General features: G+C 41.8%; 1 protein-coding gene across 5 annotated transcripts in view; it reads right to left on the reverse strand.

Annotated features, from left to right (window-relative positions):
* Positions 1-1085: 1085 nt before the first annotated feature.
* The window catches only part of AGO2 (argonaute RISC catalytic component 2), a 51407-nt gene continuing 30329 nt past the window's right edge, over positions 1086-22163 (reverse strand). For all 5 annotated transcript variants that reach the window (XM_042870208.1, XM_042870207.1, XM_042870210.1 and 2 more), the window contains 9 exons: positions 21709-21842; positions 20673-20857; positions 18891-19050; positions 17095-17185; positions 16285-16479; positions 15615-15749; positions 13885-13986; positions 13389-13588; positions 1086-12555 (listed from right to left, as the gene is read on the reverse strand). In XM_042870208.1, coding sequence (XP_042726142.1) covers positions 12447-12555; positions 13389-13588; positions 13885-13986; positions 15615-15749; positions 16285-16479; positions 17095-17185; positions 18891-19050; positions 20673-20857; positions 21709-21842 — 1311 coding nt within the window. In that variant the 3' untranslated portion in view covers positions 1086-12446. The remainder of the gene's footprint in view (positions 12556-13388; positions 13589-13884; positions 13987-15614; positions 15750-16284; positions 16480-17094; positions 17186-18890; positions 19051-20672; positions 20858-21708; positions 21843-22163) is intronic.

Genomic DNA, 22163 nt, shown 5'->3' on the forward strand with positions numbered 1-22163 from the left:
TCTCAGGGTATCTTGGCCTCTTTGAAGCGTTCAGAGATTTTGGACAGCAGAGCACATGCCGGGGGATGGAAGCTTTCCAGAATGAGCGCTATTATGTCCGTATTTTTGGTTTCCTTCCTGCAACACAAGCATGGAAGATTCTCCCCAGCACGCCCAGGCTGCTCAAAGGCAATGAAGCTCCCATCTTTCTCAGCTTGCAAAAATGCCATAAGGACTGTGGTTACCAAGTATAAATCACTGTATTTCATCCCTCTTAGAAGTTTCCTGTGGGCTGATGAGCAAGCTCTGGGCAATTAGCAAGGCCACAAGAACTTGAACACCCTTCTGTATTAATTCCACCAGAGACCTCTATGGGGACTTCATAGCTGCCAGTTTGCCACAACCAACTGCAGCCTCACATCTGCTCAAGCCTGTTGCCATTCCCTATGAGCCTTGCTTGACACAGAGCAAGCTTGCATCCGCTTCAAAGTAGCGTTTCAAATCTAAGGGGAACACAGAGTTCTGCCTGAAATGGGAGGGACAGCTGTGAGTATTTCCTACTATTGAATAAAATGAGTCTGGTCCGCAGGGCTGGGCTGTGTTGGAACTCAAGAGACCTCTGCTATCCTCCTGACTTGATACTTCACTGTAACACAGAGAGCTTACTTCGTTTAAGACCTGGGTGCTGTAGGTACGAAGTCAGAACAGAACGAAAAGCAGGATCTTCAGGCAAGTGCTATCCAAAGCAACAACCTTCCATATATTATTCCAGGACAACTTAGGAGGCATTACGCTAACAGCAGTCCATAATGAACTATTCTGGAAAGCAACAGAAGCAGAGGAGTGCCCACAGAAACATCTGAAACACATCCAAAGGGTTCAATGCAGAAGAGATCACTGGGACCAGGCACTGTGGCTCTTCTAGAACACATACTCTCATCTCACAAAATATGGGTTACAATTTGAAAAGGCTCAGTGCGGTGTACTATGAGGATCTCTGCTCAGCTTTGAGTCTGTCACTGGGACTTGGAACTGCTTCTGAGCTACAGATGGAAGCCATTGATGGCTTTGGATTAAGTTCAATAAAAAGACATCAAACTATGTTGTAAAGATGAGAAATTTTATTTTATTGACATACTATGAGGCAAAACAAAATTGACACCATACAAAATAACTTTATAAAATATCATTCACATCATTATTTTGTCAGGAATTACAGCATTCTGAGCTTGTTACGAGTCTTAATGTTTTGAGGTGAGAAACACTATGCTAAATCTTTAGTATTAGTTGTATATATACAGTAAGAAACCAAAACAGAAACTGTTAGGTTTTTCATGAGTTTATTGCAAAAGTAGTGCAAACTATTTTACCTTGCAAGCTGTAAAACAAACTTGGAAGAGGACCCACCTAAGCTTAAGAACGTGACAATAAATGTTCAACTTCACAGCCTCTGAAGCTTCCTTCAACAGCTCTCAACAAAAATTCCCCACCTCTGCATGTTTTTAGGTTTTCACTGACTCGGAAACAAAGCAGCAGAAGATGCACCCACACCAGCAAGAGGCTGCAGGCAGCGGGGCACACCGCAGGGAGCAGCTCTCCACAAAGCCAGAGGTTGGGAAGCACGGCCGAGCCACCTCAGAACGTGGACCAACAGGGCAAGCTCAGGCTGTTGGGCTTCCCTTGTTAATCAGCTGCCTCCTCTCCGCACTCAAAAGAGTCAAGAAAGCAGTACAACAGATTCACCATTCAGAACATCTATTGCCTGTTGTAGGAATATAGCATCCTTTTCCTGAAGCCTACGTAAAGCAACGTCCTCGTGGTCCCCCCTCCCCGTTGCATACGCAATGCAGGGCAACCCCCGTCCATGCAACCAAGGCAGGACACAACATCCTACGAGCGGAACAGAAAACACTACTGGGGTCCCCCAAAGCAAACAGGTAGCTGGTCGTCTACTACAAAAACAAAAGCAAACAAATGCTACATGAAAAATGTTAAAGGAACAAAATGCAGCATATTCAGGCTCTTTTTTTTTTTCTTGAGGTACCTATATAAATATTACCTTCTGCCCAAAGTACTATCTGTTCTGTTAAAAAACTAAAGTCCTTATCATGAGCCAATTGTAGGGCATACATTATTATTGAGAAAGTGCAACCATGCTGATAATTTATATGCAGCATATTAAAGGATGATTAGGCTTTAGAAAATATAGCTTAAGTATAGACCTGATGGAGCAGTTTTATAAAAACATTTAACAGAGGCATTTTCCTTTGTTCGAGTCTCTCTGCAGCAGAAAGCCTTAGGAAACACTTGGAAGTCCTGCCACCACGGAATGTCAGCACTTTTACAATCCCATACATCATTTTTCTTTACTAATTAAACTAAAGAGTACACAAGAGATTCGTCCCCCCACCCCCATATTAGGTATTGGTAAAAAGTTGATTGATTTTTTTTCCCCAACTTCAAAAAAAAAAAAATAGTATATATCACAACTTAAATTTTCCAAAAAGGAATTATTCTTTTTTTTTTAATGTAAAAAAGGTTCACCTAGTAGAAAAACCTATACAGAGTTGTAAACTGTTCCATAGAAAACTGTGGAAAAGTCGATGACATTTTATTCCCTTACCCACACATCCTTCCATTTTATATACAGACGCACGCAGCTGTGCCACGTATGTATATATATGCATTTGAATGGATACACAGAGGTACATCTCTAGGGTTGGGATTATATATCTCAAGAAGTTCTTTATTGGCTTTTTCTCTTTGCCTAGTTCTGCCGTGATGCTGTACACGTGGATCTGACACTGAAAAATAACATTTGCTAAAGCTACTTTGCTGCTTTTTTAAACTCTGTGGTTAAAATTCATTGGCTGTTCTTAATCAAGGACACGACCTTTGATTGTTATGCACTGGGAAAAAAAAAACCAACACAAAGGCACAAAGGACACAACTCAAATACAACACTGTCGTCTGCAAAGAAGAAACCCAAAGGGTTTGGGTTGCGGAGGACAGCCTGTGCCGAGGGCGGCTGTCAAACGCAGTTTGGTCGCTTTTTGCCAATCTCATCTGAGACAATTTGAGTAAATAGCACCCAACTGTTTACATGAGGTAGATCCAAACGGACAAAGAAAGCTGGGTCCCCGCTGCTTGGTTTGCCCCCAGTTCAAATGGTTTAAGGATCAGACATCGGGCGCAGGAAGGGCGAACGACGGCGCTATGTGAAGCAAGCACACACCTTGAGAAGAGTTTTTCCAACACCAAATAAGTGTTAAGTCATCCTCCTCCTCCAGGCAGAGATCTCCTAACAGGGGGAGGGAGCACAACACATCCAACACAAATAAAGCTACGAACTGAGAGTTGGGGCAGGCTGCCAGAGCAACGCATCAGCTTCTGCGGGGCACAGTGACAGCCACTGCCTACAGAGGTCGGTCGCAGTATAGAGATCTACAGCCTCCCCTTTCCATCTCAGACAACTTTTCTTTTTTTTAAACTAGTTCAGCCTTACAGGAACACTCTACTCTCATTAAACAGTATTTTTTTTGCATACTCTGAGAAAATCTGACAAATTTATCTTTGTTTTAAGGCTTAAGGTGGCATCGCCACACAGCATCATGCAAACGTTACGCTACGTCATCCAGACAAACACGAAGCATTGCGACCCTCCACACCTACACAGAGCCTCAGCAGTTCTGAGTAACACAGAGCAACACCTCATCTCTGCAATAAGCCCTACGACGCCGCTGATGCATTTAAAAGTCAGGAGAGGGTATTTCTACACCTGGATTTTGTATGACAAGCGCCAGTCTTACCCAGCCAGCACTACAGCGTTGACACACCGCAAGCACACACAACAGTCAGCACGCACTCAGTACCACTTGAAATGAGGCCCTTAGCATCTCCGTTTTTGCTTTCAAAATGATAAACTGGTTACAAAAACATTTTTGTTTCAAGGGAGCGCGTACAATACAAAATTTCTGAATTAATTCTTGGTTCTTTTTCCATTCTTTTTATTTTAAAAATTTAAAAATGTTAACAGAAAGATATGAACATCTTAACAGATGTTCATTCAATCTGCAACGCACCGAATTAAAGGAAAAAGGATTTAATACATTCTGTTCTCTGTCTCATCTCCCCCCATGATCAGTTAAGCACTTTGCTGCACAGAAACGTGGGACTGAGTCTGCAGTTACAAACAGCCCTCAAGTCTGAGATTTTGTGGTTGCACACCCTCACAAAGCACTACGGAAGCCAGTGAAGTTGGGCTTATATTCTCCTTCTGTATTTTTATACACAAAGAGCCACACTCAGCTTTCAGTGACACGTGGATACGCACACACACACACAGCCCTGCGTACACACATCATTTTCCAAGCTGGACCAAGAAATCACACCAAACTGCAACCTTCCAGAACAGCCCACAACTTTGCCAGATGTACTTTCAGAATCTGTGATTTAGTTTTCCATGGATACGTAATTCTGAACCTTACTCCTCATGTTTTGCTTCTGCTTCCCCCATATGATGTGCTGCTTTCCCAGACAGTCTACCAGTAATTACTCCTCAAGTCCATCTTCTTCCATGAGCAAATTCACACATTATCTCACCCTTCCCTCCATATAATCAAGAAAACACAAACTATTTCTGCTGTTAAACACTAGGTAATAAAAAATGGGCACATACAACAATCTTCATTTAATTTAGAGGCATTCTGGGGATTAAACACTGAGAGGTAATTTAAGATCAATTAAAGATTCAAGTCAGGCAGGCAATTGGAGACATGGTATTTAAGATAAAATAACAGCATTGTCACTTGTAAATGAGATGAGAAATTTAAGGTTCAGCCTGTAGTCTAATGAGAAAATGAGGAACGAAAGAACCAGGGCCAGCATTACCTCTTTTTTATAGCACATTAACAGTGGGTTCTGACCACCTCCAGATGATGCAGAATTAATATTAGTGAAACGTGGACACACGCTTCTCTGCCTGTTGTGTCTGCATCTGATGGGCTCGATCCCATCTGCTGCCAGGTGCCCTGTGCCCACACAGCATGGACCACATCTGCTTTGAGCTGTGTGCATGACAAGCACAACCACACAGCTTTACATACCCTGATAAGAACGAAGCTTCCTGTCTGTGTATGTGGGAACAGGAAAAGCTGATAAAGAAAGAATAGAATCCACATCACAAGCATTTTTCTGATGAGAAATCTAACCAAGGAACCAGAGAGGGGATTAGAAACTCCCGAGCTTGGTTGCTGACCTTCCCACTGCTCATGTTTGCCAAGCACACTCAAAACCAAAATGGGCAGAAATGTCTCAACTCATTTTTCAGGATCCTATATGTTTAAATTTATGCTTTAGGGCCAATTCATAAATTTACTCTGAGGTTAAGTCATAGCTGCTGAGATAGCAGCTATTCCAGCTGGTATTTCAGTTGGGAACAGCACATCCAAAAGGCTGGGGGAGGCAATCTGTGCACACAAAGCCACTATTTACAAACAAACACACCCTTTAACACAGCCTTCTGATGCCAACTGGAGGCTCTTCAGAACGCTGGGTAGGCTGGTTGGCTGGAGAGCTGCCACAGGTAGTTTAAGATGCATCTGTTGAGGCAGTACAGGGACAAATTGTAAACAGTTCTTCTTCTGAAGATGTTTAAAAAGAAGGAAAAGAGCAGCAGCCATTCACATTTCTAGCGCTGCCAAGTGCAAAACTCCAAGACCAGCTCCCACCAACCTCTCACCTGCAAATTCAGCACATGTCCCTGTCTTCACTCCAACCAAATCCTAAATCCTCTGCAATACCAAAGGCTAAAAGCAGAGCCTAGCTTCCAGGGGCCTACCCACCAACACTGCCCTTCTGGGGTCGGGGTTGTGCATGGTGTTTCACTTGGCCTTATTTCCACAGAGGATGGGGTAGCTGCATGGCACAGATGGCATTTCTCAATATTAGACATCCAGTGCTGGGCTCCTCCTGATGCTCTTTCAGGTCTGCAGACCTTCCTATGAAGCACACAATGTTCCTCTCCTTGTTGTGTAAGGTTTTTCTCACAGAGAAGTTCAGTGCCCTGAAACCTCTTCAAAGCCACAGCAATGCCACCAGTGTCTGTGGATTCCTAACAGCAAGACACAGCAAAGTATTTTCTGAAAGGAGCCATTTCCCCTAGAGCAAAACACTTCATGCTTTTGCAGGGAGCCTTGTTAAGTTATAACAGCAAATGGGAAAGAGTGTTTCGGACATCATCCCTTTAGTTATTAGATGAACTTATTTATTCAGTCACTCACCACTGCTCAATAAGAATTCTTCCACAAACCAGAACATCAGCAATCATCCCTGCCAGAAATAAGCATCATTCACATCGATGGCTAAAGATGAAGACATTGAAGACAGCAAGCAATCCTGGGCTAACTTCTTTCTGAAATGCTCACTTCCAGAGCACAAAGCCCGTAAGCTAGAAGAGTGCTATGAAAGCACACCAGCACACTGAGCACAACCTGGGAGCATTTCTGTCAGCAGAGTGGCTAACTACAAAACGAGGAAGCTTGTTTGGATGCATCGTAAACAGTGCTGCATTAACACAGTTTTCTACAGTTTCTATTCAGGTTATGTGAAGCACCTTTAGTTGGCGTGCACTTACTTCAGGACTGAGTTACAGCCGAGGCTCTGCACTAAACTGACACACCAAGCAGTCACAATACAAACAATACTCCAAATCTTTTTCTCTCCACTTCAAAGTTTATCAAATGTGGTCTGAGCAGGGAATAATTCTCAACGTTACAGTCTCACATCGACTTATCCAAAAAGTGTTAAAAAAATACTCATATATATATATATATATATATTTTACCTCAGATTCAAAATATATTTTCAAGCACCTTCATGTCATTTGCAATGAAAACATGATAGTATTTTTCAGCCAACGGCTAAACTATGAAAACGCTTCTCATCTGGAAACAACAGTATATCAACTCAGCAAGAGAATGGGCAGAAGGTAAAGGGACTGCATGGAAGCAGGCGTGCTGGATGAGATCTGCCTTGCTAGTTCTGAGACTTCAACAACCACTTTGGCATGGACACCTCAGGAAGACATCCAAGATCACAGTATGGCACCAGCAGCTCTCCAGCAAGGAACAAAGCAGAATACATAACAAGAATACAGTTGATCTGGGAGCATTTTGGCTGCTGTAGTAGTAGGTTCACTTCACAAATTAATTTATCTGCAGAGGAACACAGGAGGTAGCCTTGAACTGCATCTGCTTGCTAACTAAGAGTCCTATAAAAACACCTTTTGTAGTGATTTGGCCAAGCCATTACATTCATATTAACACTTCAAGCAAAAAACAACACAAGAAAAGCAACTGAAGCATAAAACTGATTGCGCACCACACCACGCGCACACTGCAAACCCCATCTCCATCAGACTGAGGGCATCTTTGGAGGGATGCACCTTTCCAGTCACTGGGGACAAAACTTGCTGTTCTGCATCCCAGCATAGTAACTTCCATCCCAATGCCCCATGATTCTACTAATTCTGCCACAGAGGTTGGTTCTTCTCAACACAAGGCAGGAATCAAATGCTGAAAGAAGCCAGGAAACACGTGAGAAAGCAACTGTGCCCTTGGATTCATACCAAAATGCAAACCAAGTACAACAACACTGAAAAACCAAAGCTCTTATCTCAACACTGTAGAATATGAGAGTATTCCTACAATGGAAGTACAAGGACTGAGATCCACAGCGTTTCAATATCTGCTATACAGAGCACTATTTACAGTATTTTTAATAAACAGCTACAGCAGATGCCAAAAACGTCTTACAGTAAAAAGGGAGATTAAAAACAATCAGTGCAATTGCCTCCTACTTAAAGTTTTCCTTAGAAAAGACTGCAAGAGTGCAACAAGAAGCCCATTGCCAAATGTAATATAAAGGTAAAAAAATGTATTGTTCTGTATTAGAAATTGAGAAAGCACACGGGTCAGGACAAACACACACACACACACAAAGAGGTTACTGAAAGAGAAAAGTATTAAAACAAATAGGAAAAGTTAGTTTATTTCACTGGTATCAAGCGTGACTAACAGAACTTTTTTACATTCCCTTTTTCTGTGCCACCAGAAATTCTTATGGGGTGACACCAAGATGGCCCCACTCTGCTCTTCCAGCACAAGAAGTCTCCAGCACACTGGTATGAAAAAGACTGGGGTTTTTAGGAGAGATGCACGTGACCATTTATTGCTGCAGTAAGGAAATAGTGTTGGCAGCAGTGTGCAAAGCACTCCGTGTCCCAGTCTGCTTTCAATACAAAGTCTCTTTGCACAAGCACACGTGACTTCTGATAAAGCTTCAAAAGCATCTTAACAAGGAACTTCCATCTTTTCATAAGGCTACCTGGGCACTGAAAAACCTCCACAGTTATTTCAAATCCTTGTGACAGACCTAAACGTGAGGAAATTGACCAAAACTTCTGCAACATGGAAGATCAACGACTGCAACTCAGCAATCCAAATTTTATAGCTGGAGCACTCTAACTTGAACCAAGTCAGAAGAAGGAGTTCTAATATACAGAAGTGACCTTACATCAGTGCATACAGATGAGAAGTGTTAACGCTGCATACGGCTATCTGAAATGCCAAAATCAGGTAAGGCAGAGACAAATTCACCTGCTTCCAACGTTTCACATTAAGATATTTCCTCCTAAGCACTGACTCAACTCTATTTCCCAGGTGGTACAAGATGCAGAGTAGATGTTCCATATTGAGCCACTGGAGCAGAAATTTCTAAAAATAAGCAATACTGTATTACATCCAGAACATGAGAAAAGACAGCTTTATATTTTAGCTTTGTTAATATGGGGATTGTCACAGAACCTTGTGCTCTGAGAGTGCTCTTTGGAGACGCCCAGCCCCACACCTAGCCAAGTCTGAGCCTCTCCAAGGACAGAGATTTCACAACCTACTTCAGTACTGGAGTATTTTTGTTCCTATAGTGTTATTATTTCAGTACAAACTCCAGAAGACTAATCCATAGCAACTCATTAATGCCTGTCCATCTCTCAAGCACAGTCTTTTAAAGGTGAGCTGCTCTGAAACCAAAGAAATGCTGCAGTACTGGCATCAGTTTGTCCGTAACGGTGCTCCTGCCTGCAATGGGAATGAGATATTTTTGTCACCAGGGTGCAATCAGTATCAACTTTCAGACTGCTAAGCACACGACAGCTTGCACCAACAGGTGAATTCAAGCAGAAGGTCACTGCCAGGAAAATAACAGAGAGCACAAGGAATGCAATGGAAGAGGTCCTGCCCAGTGCTCTTTTGCACTGCCGTCTCCTTTGCACGGCTCAAAACACAACTGCAAAAGGGTAAAACGTGTTTGGTTACTGCTGGCCTGAGCTGCACAGTGACTCAGTAGTTATAACTGCCAACCCCAGCTACAACTTCGACAGCAGGAACGCGTGCGAGGCAGAGACACCTTGAGCTTTGTGTTTACCTGAGATAGTGCTGTTCTGACAAAACACATGGGAGGTAAGCAAATAATACCAACAGGAAGGTTGGAGGTGTTCGGTCGTTCCCCCCCCCAACCTCTTCTTCTTCTTTTTGGACAGGAAATACTTGGAACTTCAGGAATGCTGCCAGAAAGATAGCTTCTGGGTTTACAGCACACTGCACTTTTCTACACGTGTACCTTCATCAATGTTGTTTTAGAAAAAGGCTTCAAACTATTTGATTATTCACCAGTTGGGGGAAAAGGGGCAGCAAGGGAAAGGAGGGAGAAATCAAGCTGCAGAATCAGCAGTAAGAGAGGATGAAAAAATCAGTGAAAGGCAGAAATGCCTCCAGCCTGAAATGCATGTAACCATCCCAAGTTCTTCACACTCAGGGAAGGAAAACTACACAGAAATCTCTGTTCATTCCAAGAGGACCCACAGATGACGGCTACTCTCAGATCAGGAGTCCACAGCTACTATGCCAGCCCAAAGAATGCATCCACCACAGGGAGCAGGGAGTGCCGTGACCTGCTTCAGAAATAAGATTTGGGGTCAAGACAGCTTGTCTGTCCTCCTCACCCCATCTGTCCATCTGTCAGTTATGCCAGAACTGCACAGAGAGGGAAAAGGAGGACGAAATTCACATCCAAGAGGTCTCCGCCTAACAAGCAGCAAATAACATAACTGGAGTTTTAAAATGCTTGATCTTCCTTGTATTTTTGAGAGTAATTCATATAAAAATAAATTCATTTATAAAACTCTGCCGAATTGAAATCTGAAACGCACGAAGCAAACACACAGAAGTGCAATGTGTCAAGTGTGAAAAAGCTTCTGCAGGTGAGCAGTACGTGTAAGGGAGGCACATATAGCCTGGCTGCTGGAAAACAGGAAGACAGACAACACGACGTGGAGTTTGCTTTCTGTTACACTGTCTATCATTTAAAAGCTAGATTCACATCATGAGACAAAGGTCTGACCTGGCAGGCTAACCAACAAACGAGAACAACACAAACATCTGCTAGCAGGACTGCCATCGTTGTTTCACCTGAACGACACCAACACACTGCTACAAGGTGATGCTTGGAATCTGCACTGAGTTACGTACCTAAAACTCTGAATGCAGCAAAGGCTGGGCACTTCCTAGCTTACTGAGCAAGCAGCCAGCTACGGGCTCCCTGCTGCGTGGCACACACCTCTGCCTTGCTTAAAGCTCCTGGCCCAGCTCAGCAGCTAGAGGTATATGGACTCAGAACAGTGACTGAGCATCTGCTAAGAGAAAAGGGAAAAGACAAAGCAGAATGGAAGAGAACATCTTTAAAATACACGTTGAGAGGGTGGATTTTCAGTTTTCCTACGAAAATAGACAAAAACAAGTCGGCATAAACACATTTCCTGGGCTTTTTCCTTTTTCTTCTACACCTGCTTGTGGCATCATCATTAGTGCAATGGTTTTCATATGTACTATGGTTTTTAATGAACCCAGTGTGCAAACTAACAGAAGTGTTTGTCTAATAACTACCAGTTAATTAATGCTTCTCCTAGGAGAATGGCCAAACTCTCACGTTTACTCTTATGCATAACGAAGGTTTCACCTCCCTTCCTAAGTAAACTTCAGTTTCCTAAGATTTACCTTTACTGCATAGATTCTCTGACTTCTGTCCACGCGACAAACATCAAACCACCTCCCCCTCTTAGAGCTCCAGCTTCCCCAATAATCAACACATAAATAAAATACAATTGCTTGTGCTTGGATGGATGCAGAACGTTGGTCTCGTGTGCGTCTTTGACTGCACAGGTAAAACCTGCTACGCTGTGTGTACGCTTTGAGAAGCCCTTCTCCAAAGGACTGCTACACAGCGTCCTCTGTATGCAGCTCTCAACTCTCGCATCAAAGTCAATTGCATATTTTTGCTTTTGAATAGTAATGTCCTCACGATAAGGTTTTAATTTCTAAATCCAAAGCATTCTTGATATGTTAACAGAAGTATAATGAGCACTCCTTAGTAAATAAAAATAAATAATAGCATCTAGTCTATCACATTAATACTGTGAAACACATATAAAATTTACATTAATTCAAACATAACAGTGAAAGAGGATTGTACTGTATTTATCACCACAGACCCGTATTCCTTAGAGACTTTGGAGAGTGTCACAGTCCTGTATGACAAATTCTAAAGTTAGCTGTCAGTATGATTAAAAAAAAAACAAAAAAACAACAACCTTAAATTCTTTTTCTTTTCTTAAAAATGGCACCTCTTCTTCTGCCAATCTGACTGTGCCTATTAAAAGTTCAGGTACAAGTTCGTTCATTCTGCTTTAAAATTCTTCTTTAGTCTATGAAGAACATTTTTAAATGCAGCACAATAAAAAACATTCAAGAAGAAGCTTCAGAAAATACATTTGCCCTTAGACACGCAGAGAAAAAATCTTTGTAAGACAGCTGGAAAGCAGAATTTTGTCATTCCTTTCTTTTGAAAATAAAACTTTTGGAAATGCATCTAGAATGAAACCAAGGCTTCATGAATAGTCAAAAAATGCTCTGCTTTCCTTTGTATTAAAAGCTAATTCACAGCATTTTAGCCCATTAACTTTAGTATGAATTAGATCTCTCCAAATTATTAAAAGCAATTAAATGAATAGCAAACAATGAAGAGTTTTGTGTTTTGTTTTTTTCCCCTAAGCCCTGAGATCACAGCTCTTGATTTAATTATAAAACATGGGTCTGTTTTATAACAGGCAGCTTAAGAGATTTTGGCAAACCACATTTCCAACAATCATGGGGCTTTGTAAAGAATGCAGTTCATAACCAAGTCTGAAATTCTGGACGGAAGGCTTTCTTGCAAAAAGGGGGGAAAAATAAAAATGAAGATACATCACTCATTGCTGGCTGTCACTGGAGCTTGGGCAACTGTTGGTCTAAGTGCAGCTGGTCTCACGTGAATCCAACTCAGTGCTGTACTGAGTCGCTAAACATTGAAACATGTCAAGCAAAGTACATCGTGCGCAACGTGTCCTGGTGAACCTGAACTGCTTTTGCAAGTGCTTGATGATCTCTGCCATTACTCTGACCCGAAGTGTGGCTGCCTTCAGCACTGAAAGAGAAGGGGGGGGGGGAAAGAAACCATATTTATTCTGCCCCTCCTTTCAAGTAAGATTTTCATACCATTCCTTTCTTCTGAATAGAATGGTCAAAAGTTCACAGACCCATAGAATGGCCAGGGTTGGAAGGGACCTCAAGGATCATGAAGCTCCAACCCCCTGCCACATGCAGGGCCACCAACCTCCACATTTAATTCTAGACCAGGCTGCCCATGAACACCTCAATCTGGCCTTGAACACCTCCAGAAATGGGGCATCCACAACCTCTCTGGGCAGCCTGTTCCAGCACCTCACCACTCCCTCTGTGAAGAACTTCTCCCTGACATCCAACCTAAATATCCCCTCCATCAACTTAAAACCATTTCCCCCTGTCCTGCAGTTATCAACCCTTTCAAAGAGTTGATTCCCCTCCTGTTTGTAGGCTCCCTTTAGGTACTGAAAAGCTGCAATGAGGTCACCCTGCAGCCTTCTTTTCTCCAGGCTAAACAAGCCCAGCTCCCTCAGCCTGTCTTTGTAGGGGAGGTGCTCCAGTCCCCCGATCACCTTTGTGGCTCTCCTCTGGACCCTCCCCAACAGCCCTTTGTCTTTTCTGTACTAAGATAATTCCCCTTAAAACATTACTGAAGTTCTGAAATGGAACAACAGCAAAGAAGGATACATGAACACAACACCTCTTTCTTCTCTCTCCCCACCCCCGGCCACTCCCCGCATGTATTTCACTGGAGAAAAAAAAACAATCAATCTGCCCTCCAATTGCTAACCAAGGATGCTGCTGATCCCAGAAGCCCTGTCAAATTCTGTAGTAATCCAAAGCCATGCAACTCACCTGTCATGTTCTTTATCCACCAGATGATACCTGGCTCTGAAGGCAACCAGGTGTGCGTAATATGCTGGTGCAGGGATGGAAACTGAACGAGTACAGCGTACGTACGTATGACACAGCTGGTAGGTAAGAATCTGCAGCTCATCTGAAGAGAAACGATTGTCATCCCAGAGGACGTGGTAATGTGAAGGTCTGCTTGTTCCCTGAAGGCAGATCACATACTCAACGTCAAAAACAACTCCTTACATTTCCACCTCTGAGGGTGAAATGCCACACAACTGCCTGCTTCCCCAGAGTTACGTGGGAGCAATTCAACACAGTAAACTGAAAGCACAGTGCGTGCTTCCTGTCTGTCAGGTTCATTTCTTTTAGATGTTAGCAGTACAGGACAAAGCAGAAACACAGAGGCTGTATGATTTGTCTCCTGTGCAAACACCACCAGGAATACCAACAGCCAATGCTATGTTTGAAAGTTCCCACCCCGTGCAAAATGCTGTACCTGAATACCAGCGTGACTACACAGGTAGAAGTCAAACTCCGATGGATGGGTGATTTTTGTGTCCACTGTGGTACCAGCTGGAATGTTCCCGCTTTTTCCAACCTGTGTGAACGGTATGTACAGATTTATTAATGCACATAAACTTTTTTCTTTTCCAGCTGTATAGTAAAGGCAAGAAACATTTTTAAAGAATCTGTAAAAAGCAGGAAGTCCAGAAGGGACAACTGAAACTAAAATTTGAAGTGTCTCTACTATTGAGAGGAAAACAAAGAAAGAAAAGAGATGAGCTGCAAAATCTTCCCTGAGGTTATCTATCATAATGAGCTTTTCTGATTAATGCAGGAAGAGCTTTCCACAACTGATCTGTCAAACACCTTTCGCCTTGCCATTTTGTGACAGAATTAAGGACAGAATCCCCCTTAATCTGTCTTGTTTATACCCACAGAGGACAATCTGTGGTTGGAAGCTGAACTCAGAAATACCTTTTACCTTAAAACAATTTTAACTGCGTTCTCAATATACAAAATCACCTTCGTGTCAGCATTAACAGTAAATAATGCCCTCAATTGCAGCAGGCTTCGAATGCTCACACACAGATTCCCAGCAGCAGGAAAAAGAACTGAAGAAAAATGCTGCATTTGAACAGAGGTTTGCAGTTGGGAACTCTTCATTTCCAGCAATGACACCATCCTTGCCCTGGGGAATCTCCTCCCCACCGGAAAGGGCAAAACACTTCCACATGTACTTCACAAGAGACACAATGGTGACTGCAATGCATTCATAAAACCATCTGAGATGTTCACAGATACTAAATCACATATTGACTCAATACACCCAAATCAAATCACTGGTGTCCAAGACACATCTGCCTGCCTTACACACAGCATTAAGGAAAGAGTTCATCTCACCTAACAGTTTCTACTGTGCAGGTGTCTCTATCACAGCCAGCTACCCAAAAGTCACTGTACATCCAACAGGAATCAAAACCCACAGACACTCCCTACTTTAGAACTGGATGAGGCATGCCTTAAGCACTGTTGGAAATACTGAACAGATCTCTCTGAGAATGCCTGGTCTATTTCATGCTCCTACCCTTTAAGCTCTATACTGCCACCCTAGCAATCCCTACATCTAAGTGTCTTGAGATAGTAAAAAACAGAAAAGAATGAAGAATTTGAGTAACATCAAGAAATTACAAGCACATTTGTTGAACAAAATATCCTGTTGCTGTTTCATAAAAGCTTCCTGCTGGTTTATCATATGGGAAAGAAAAAGAACATTTTCCTTAACAGGCAGAAATATTTCACCCACTATGTTACACAGTTGTTACCCAGTTCTTTAATCATGACAAACGTTTCATATAGGGGAGCTTTTTCCTGTAGGGGAGCTACAGGAAAGAAAGGGCAGACTCTTCAGCAGGGCCTGTGGTGACAGAACAACGGGAAATGGGTTCAAGCTTTAAGAGGGTAGACTTAGGTTGGATGTAAGGAAAAAGCCTTTTACAGTGAGGGTGGTGAGGCACTGGAACAGTTTGCAGAGAGGTGGTGGATGCCCTGTTCATGGAGACATTCAAGGCAAGGCTGGATCAGGCCCTGGGCAACCTGACTGAGCTGTGGTGTCCCCATTCACTGCAGGGGATTGGACTACATGGCCCTCAGAGGCCCCTTCCATACAGCACATAAGCAATTTGGCTGTGATCTGGATATCTGCCAGTCACAACGCGAACGTACCCGCTCATTTTTATCTGTACAGAAGAGTCTGGTGTGATGTCTTTTCTGCACAACTATAAATGTAATTCCAGGCTGGTAATCCTTCTCTAGTTTAATACATGCTTCTCTGATAGCCAGCAGTTCATGATGGAGAACCTGAATCATAAACATGAAGACATGTGATAAATACAAAACCAGCTTTCAGATTAACCCCATATCATGCTCCCTCTTGCCCTGTCACTCAGTTAGGAGATGTCAAAGCACGCACGATCAAACCTCAGATTCTTCACTTAATGAGAAGAAATTAGCTTACCAGCTCAGACTAATAAGCTACACGTCAAAATCTTTTTAACTGCCAAATACAAAGTAACATGTAATTAGACTGTTGAATATTCAACAGACTAATTATTTTTCAAGCTAGTAAAAGGGATCATCTCCAGAACTGTTCAAATGCGTGCTTTTTTCCAGCTCTCTGAAGTCACTTACAGTGCTACAGGGATCAACAAGAACTGAAAAAAAGCTGAGTGCAATGAACAAAAAGCAATTCTTTAGGATTTCTGCTAATTACACGAAAACATTTTCCCCACTTATCTTGGCTGGAATGCAAGAGATTGGTGGATGTTCATTTCTACATAAAACCACATCTATCACCAGAAAACAACAGAATCCAAATGTCAAAACGAAACGTAACCTGCTGAAACTGCCCCTCAGAAACTCCATCTCTGTAGAAAATGATACGAGTCGGTTTGAATCTGGTTGATTTGTAGAACTGAATCAGCAGCTCCCTGACCATGGCAGCCAAATCTTGGATGATTTCTTGGCGGTGCTGCTGGACCCGAACAGTGGCACAGTAGCGATTGGGATGAGCATCCATGCTTCCTACAACCTGTTGGAAAAATAAAAATGCAGACCTTAATACCACAGCAAACGTGAAAGCAATTGCTTTGTCTATTTACTCAAAAGTAGCACTAAGAGCTTTGTTATTAAATAAGGCAGAGCACTCTATATTTAAGATAATTACTGCACAGTTTCTGCCCAGGAGCAGATCTGGAGGTTGGTGGCCCTGCTTGTGGCAGGGAGCTTGGAGCTTGATGACTCTTCCAACCCAAGCCACTCTATGCTTCTATGATCAGGAAGCTCAAATCCCCCCAAAACCACAACTGAAGCAGACACATTCGTGTTTAGCTAAATTCTTAATATTTTTAACTGCTGAAAAAGCAGATTTCAGCATGCGCCAGCTTCTTACAGGTCGATAAATACCAGCTAATAGAAAAGCTCCTCAGTGTATTAGCATCTCAGGCATTTTACAACACAATACACACATTTACATAATTAGCAGCAGAGCAAGCTCTCCAAAGTTTCATTCGATTTTGCAGAAAAATAATTTAGAATGCTATAAATGGGCAATCAGAAGAAATGGGCCACGTAAGAACTGCGAGTAATAAAATGCTTCATAACTGAACAGTGGAGAAAGCAGGAGTTAACCACACAGTGTACTCACTGCAGCAATGGAGGGCTTTTTTCCATCTCCAGCTGGAGGATGGGTTACATCTGCACCAAGGAATATGACAGGCTGTTGGAATACTGGTGGTCTGTATGAAGACAAAGCTGATTTGTAAAAGCAGCAACCTTTACACTTCGTAAAGTGCATCACAAGTCAACTAAACAGCACATTCTGCTCTTGCCATGCATTAGTCTACAACCTGCAATGGATCAGACCATTGCCTGCACTGTGACAGTACTCACACGTCACCATCAAACTTTTCATGCTAGATACAAAATGTTTAGGCCTATTTTTAAATGACTTCTCATTAAAAAGGAGCAAAAAAAGTTTGTTTTTTTAAAAACTTGAAGAATCACATCTTCCCTTAATTAGAACACAAATAAGGATGAGAAGCTGCTCCTTAAGTATCCAATACCATATGAGAAAAGTGAAGAACTGCACACATACACAAAAGGTTACAACTTTTTCTACAAATGAAAGTCAGCATCAGTAATTAAGTACAAAAAAACATGGTTATCATAGCTATTGATCTAGAAACAGAACTTTCAAGCTGTATTTGCAAGTCAAATTAAACCTCCAAGATATTGGTCTCTTGCATCAAAATAGAGCACCAACACATTGCACTGGGAATGTTAAGATTCAACTTTATTCCTTAACAAAACAATGTTAAATGGGAGACTTCAGGGCACTGGAATTGTGCGTGAGTGTGGATTAGGAATGGTTATTATAGACAGATTCAAGTGATTTCTGGCCTGCTCTCAAAAGGAATTTGAAGGTAATTCTAAGTGCAGCTGCTTGCAACCATCATGAAGCTCAACAAATCAAAGGCTCTTCTACCCAACAACCAACAAAATGATCCAAGCATTCCATTTAAAAAAAAACCCAAAAACGGGCTCCTCTGAAGCATTTAGGCATTGTGTGCAGTTGTGCTGTTTCTCCTCTCCCTCTTTACCTAACTCCATTTTCAGGAACATACAGTTTATTGAGTAAAGCTGAGTACACTTTCAGTGTAAGGGAATTTATCGAGACACATGAAATCTATCTCCCCTCTGATGATGTGCTTCCCTGCTGCCAAGTACTTCTGGGATTATTTCTGAGCAGCTGCCATCTGACTAACCTAAACATGGTGAAGTGAAAACTTGCTTATCTGTGCAAAGCAGAGTGTTTACTTCTCTGAAATGGGATCCTAAGAATGATGCAGCAGGTTACTCCATAGGCTCTCTAGAACCCGAAATGCAAGGATTGTAAAAAGTGCTGTGTTTTCACTCTAGCAGAAACCTAACACTACACTTTGATTAAAGTAACTGCAGTCAGAGTGTATGTGCACATATATTCACTGGAACACTATTAGGAAACTGTAAGGTAAATCCTGGCAATCAGTTAGTTTTCTGCTCCCAATTTCCACTGCTTTTGATGTCTACCGAAACTGAGACGTACACCAAGACAAACAATCCTGAACACAAATTATAAAGGAGAGGACACTACTTCGAAAGATGTTTTCTATTTGTTTGGAAACTGAAAGCAAAAAGACTTTTTTCACTCAAATGAAAGCCATACAGTTTCAACGGGCAGACTGCAATACAAACTTGTCTTAGAATCAATTTCAATTGGAACAAGCATTCCACTGCATTCTTTGTAACCCAGTTTTTGCAGGACTGCATTAGAAGCCAGAAGACAGCCTGACTAAAGATCACTTAGACTACAGTGCTATTGACTGTAGGGGAAAAAAAAGTTCTGTGATGCATATTCCCTTTACAGTACAACACTCTTCACCTCCATAAAAGATGGCTTACCTCCCCTGTGGCAGTAAAATATTATTTACACCTCCTAACTTGACGTTTATTTTTAAGCAGAGGTTAGACAGAGTCTGAGGTGTTGTTCTCTGCACATTCTTCATCTGAACACACTGCGTAGCCATTCCCAGCACTGTGTCACCAACACGCTTCACCTCCGCTGCAGGACAGAAAAGACACACAGATACTTCTGTAGTACAGATCAGTGCACCAGATGTTGGTTTGTTGACACCTAGAGTTTCAGTACTCATTTCAGTGAAGAGGAAATAAGAACAAACCTACCTCCCTGACCCAACCCCGCTCTCTAAACATCCTCCTCCTGTCCTGCTTCCATCTGCTGACAACACAGCGCCTGGGTCCTAAATGTAACCAAAGGCACTGGTGGCTCATTTGAACTTTCTTCTTAAATTACACTACTTGTGTCAGAATTATAGTGTGCCACCATAATTGTGGAAAAATCTTCAGCAAATGAAGTCAGGTAATATGGATAATATCAGGACGACGAGCAGTTCTTTCATTATTAAGCTCTGGACCAGTAACTCAAAAATAGTATTAATGTGCCAGCATTCAGCCAACCATGAACATTACATCCCTCTAGTTTATCAGCTCATTAGCTTTAACACTGACTTGCACAAAAAAAGACTTTCTGAGGAGAGCGAAAAGGAGGAGACAAGGCCATGTGCATAGGAAACGCAGGAGTATGGAAGAACATAGGGAGAAGGATGATGATTAGAGGAACACAGAGAACCATAACTAAAGATGATTATAAGGAGAGTAGATGGGAATGATACCACATCCTCTCAGTGGTTAGAAAGAAGAAAGCATCCCCTCTAAATGTGGAGCAGGAACAGTGCAAGATGTCATTCTGCACTGCAGTTCTACTGACCAAATTAGAGACAAGCAACTTTATGTGGAAGGTTGAAAACAAAAAAGAAAAAAGCATTCTTTAGTTGCAGCTTCTTTTTTCATCTCTCTTACTTTTGACTTTATATCAGATAACCTTTGGAAAAGTAAGAATCAGGAGCATATTTTTTGCTCTATTAAATTGGTGAATGTGAGGGATGGGATGGGGAAAGACAATTGTGCAGTTGCATGATACAGACGGGCTGTGATCAGAGCCCTCAAAGCTATGGGAGAAGACAGAGGATGGTGGTTTATGGGGCTGCAATTAGCCAGGGTAAACTATAAGAGGAGGAAGGCAGGAGCAGTACAGGAAGATCTTAAAAACAAGATGTGTGGTTTGTCTCAAAAATTAAAACCTATGTGTATGTGCTGTGTGAAATGCACCAGTGATCAATCCGTCTCCAAGAGCTGCTGAGTTTTCATCCACAAAATTCCATGGGCAAAAGCTTTCTACTTCATTCAGCCTTCTGAAGAAGGCTGATGGCATGAGTTAGCAAAGATGTCCTAAAAGCTAAGCAGTTTTTAAGCTCACTTCTTCTTTATTCACTCAGAACTTTTAGCATTACAGTAAATATATGTAGAACTGCAGTAAGCATATTTTAATCAACCACAGAGCAGTCCAATCAATTTCTCAAAAGCTCTGATTTTAGCTTTTCTGCTGACAAAATGTGTATCAAATAAACCCAACAGGAAGAGCAAGTTAAAAGCACAGCCAAACATAATGAAACGAATTAAGGTATTAATATAAAACATTATGCAGCACAAGAAAAGCAGCAAATTTAATCTACAGTCAATTAGACTTCCATCATTCAGACAACTGAGAAAAAAATGCCAGAAACTGTGATTATAACACAAGCTCATGATTTGGCACTCACTGACCATAGACTGGTGTTTTTCCTGGTAAAATTACTACAACGAGCTGCAGACCGGTGTAGGTGTTCTTGAGATGCCTGAACATGGGCTCCACGCTGTCAGCTCCCTGGGCATATTTACAAAAGCATGGCTGCCCTTGGATTGGCATTCCTGCATCTCTGGAAATCTTCCTCAGTTGCTCTGTGAAAGTCCTAAAGGATTGAAACACACAGTAGGATGTAAAAGGTTGTGTTTCCACTGTTTTCTCACCAGTTGTTAGGGAAACATTCCCAAGCTGTTTGGCAAATCATCTAAACCAACATCCTTATGGATCACTGCAATGAATAACCATGAACCTGCATTCACCTGACAAAGAACAGCTGAGTCACCAGCAAGGGCAGCTGAACACAGCACTTGCCCATACATGAAGGGAAAGAAACTGTGCAAAAGAATTAGGGAAATCCAGCTACACAGGCACGCACACTTCCCATGGCCCAAGGACGGCAGATACCACTTTTAACAATAACCTTCCATTTGTTTGTGACAAAAAAATACAAAATCTGAAAGCTTCCTTTAAATGTTCCAAGTGAACAAAACAAGCAGCTCTACTGATCCTGCAAGCTACCATGGTATGCACTGCTGTGCCTCCAGGCCTGGGCAAAGATGGAGACAAAAGCTGGATTACTTGTTAAAATATTCTTTAGTACGCAAACATTCTAATAGTACACAAATTATTCCCTGCCATATAACCAGGTTATAACATACAAGTTAGCTTTAAGTCTTGACAAACATTCAGTGATGAATACTCTCCATTAATCACTTTGACCACCTTAAACTCAATCCCAAGCCCTCACTGTGGTAGGAGCTTTGCCCTGCATTATGTGTTGGTTCTGGCAAGTCTAATTTTGAGGATTTCATTATGCTATATGCTGCATAATTCAAAAGAGCATCAAAAGCAGCGTTAAAGATATACTGCCATATTTAGAATACATATTTTGTTTGACATAAGTCTATTTCCATACATAATAAGTAATAAAATTATCACCTTATGCAATGCACTTACTTAAGATGCACCTCAGTGCATTGGCGCTGGGGAGCAAAGCATGCAATTGCCCAAACCTTTATTTCAATTCCAGTGTGAAACTGTTTATTCCTCATGTCCCAAACTCCTTGAACTGGTGTAGCAATTGCTTTATTCTGGGTGTGGAAAGAAAAAAAAAAAACATTAAATCAGAAAATGATTCATACTAAGAAAAGCCATTTATGCTTCCCTCCAACTAGTAAGCTATTTAATTATCTGAGCTCTTTCTCTACTGCTCAATCATCCATCTTATCTTAGAAAGATCATCCTATCACTGCAACAAGGCAATCTGCTAGTCTGGTGAAAAGTAAAGCTTCTTAAGAAAAATAACTGTAGGGAGCAGGCAATGTTTATTGTTGATGATTTTCTTTGGTAATATAAATTAAGAGCAAACAGAAATTATGCATGGATTGAGTCAAAGATTCATGGTCAGAATG

Source organism: Lagopus leucura, unplaced genomic scaffold (assembly GCF_019238085.1).
Source record: "Lagopus leucura isolate 7727_CA_CO unplaced genomic scaffold, USGS_WTPT01 Super-Scaffold_100002, whole genome shotgun sequence".
In the NCBI taxonomy this organism is placed as follows: domain Eukaryota; kingdom Metazoa; phylum Chordata; class Aves; order Galliformes; family Phasianidae; genus Lagopus; species Lagopus leucura.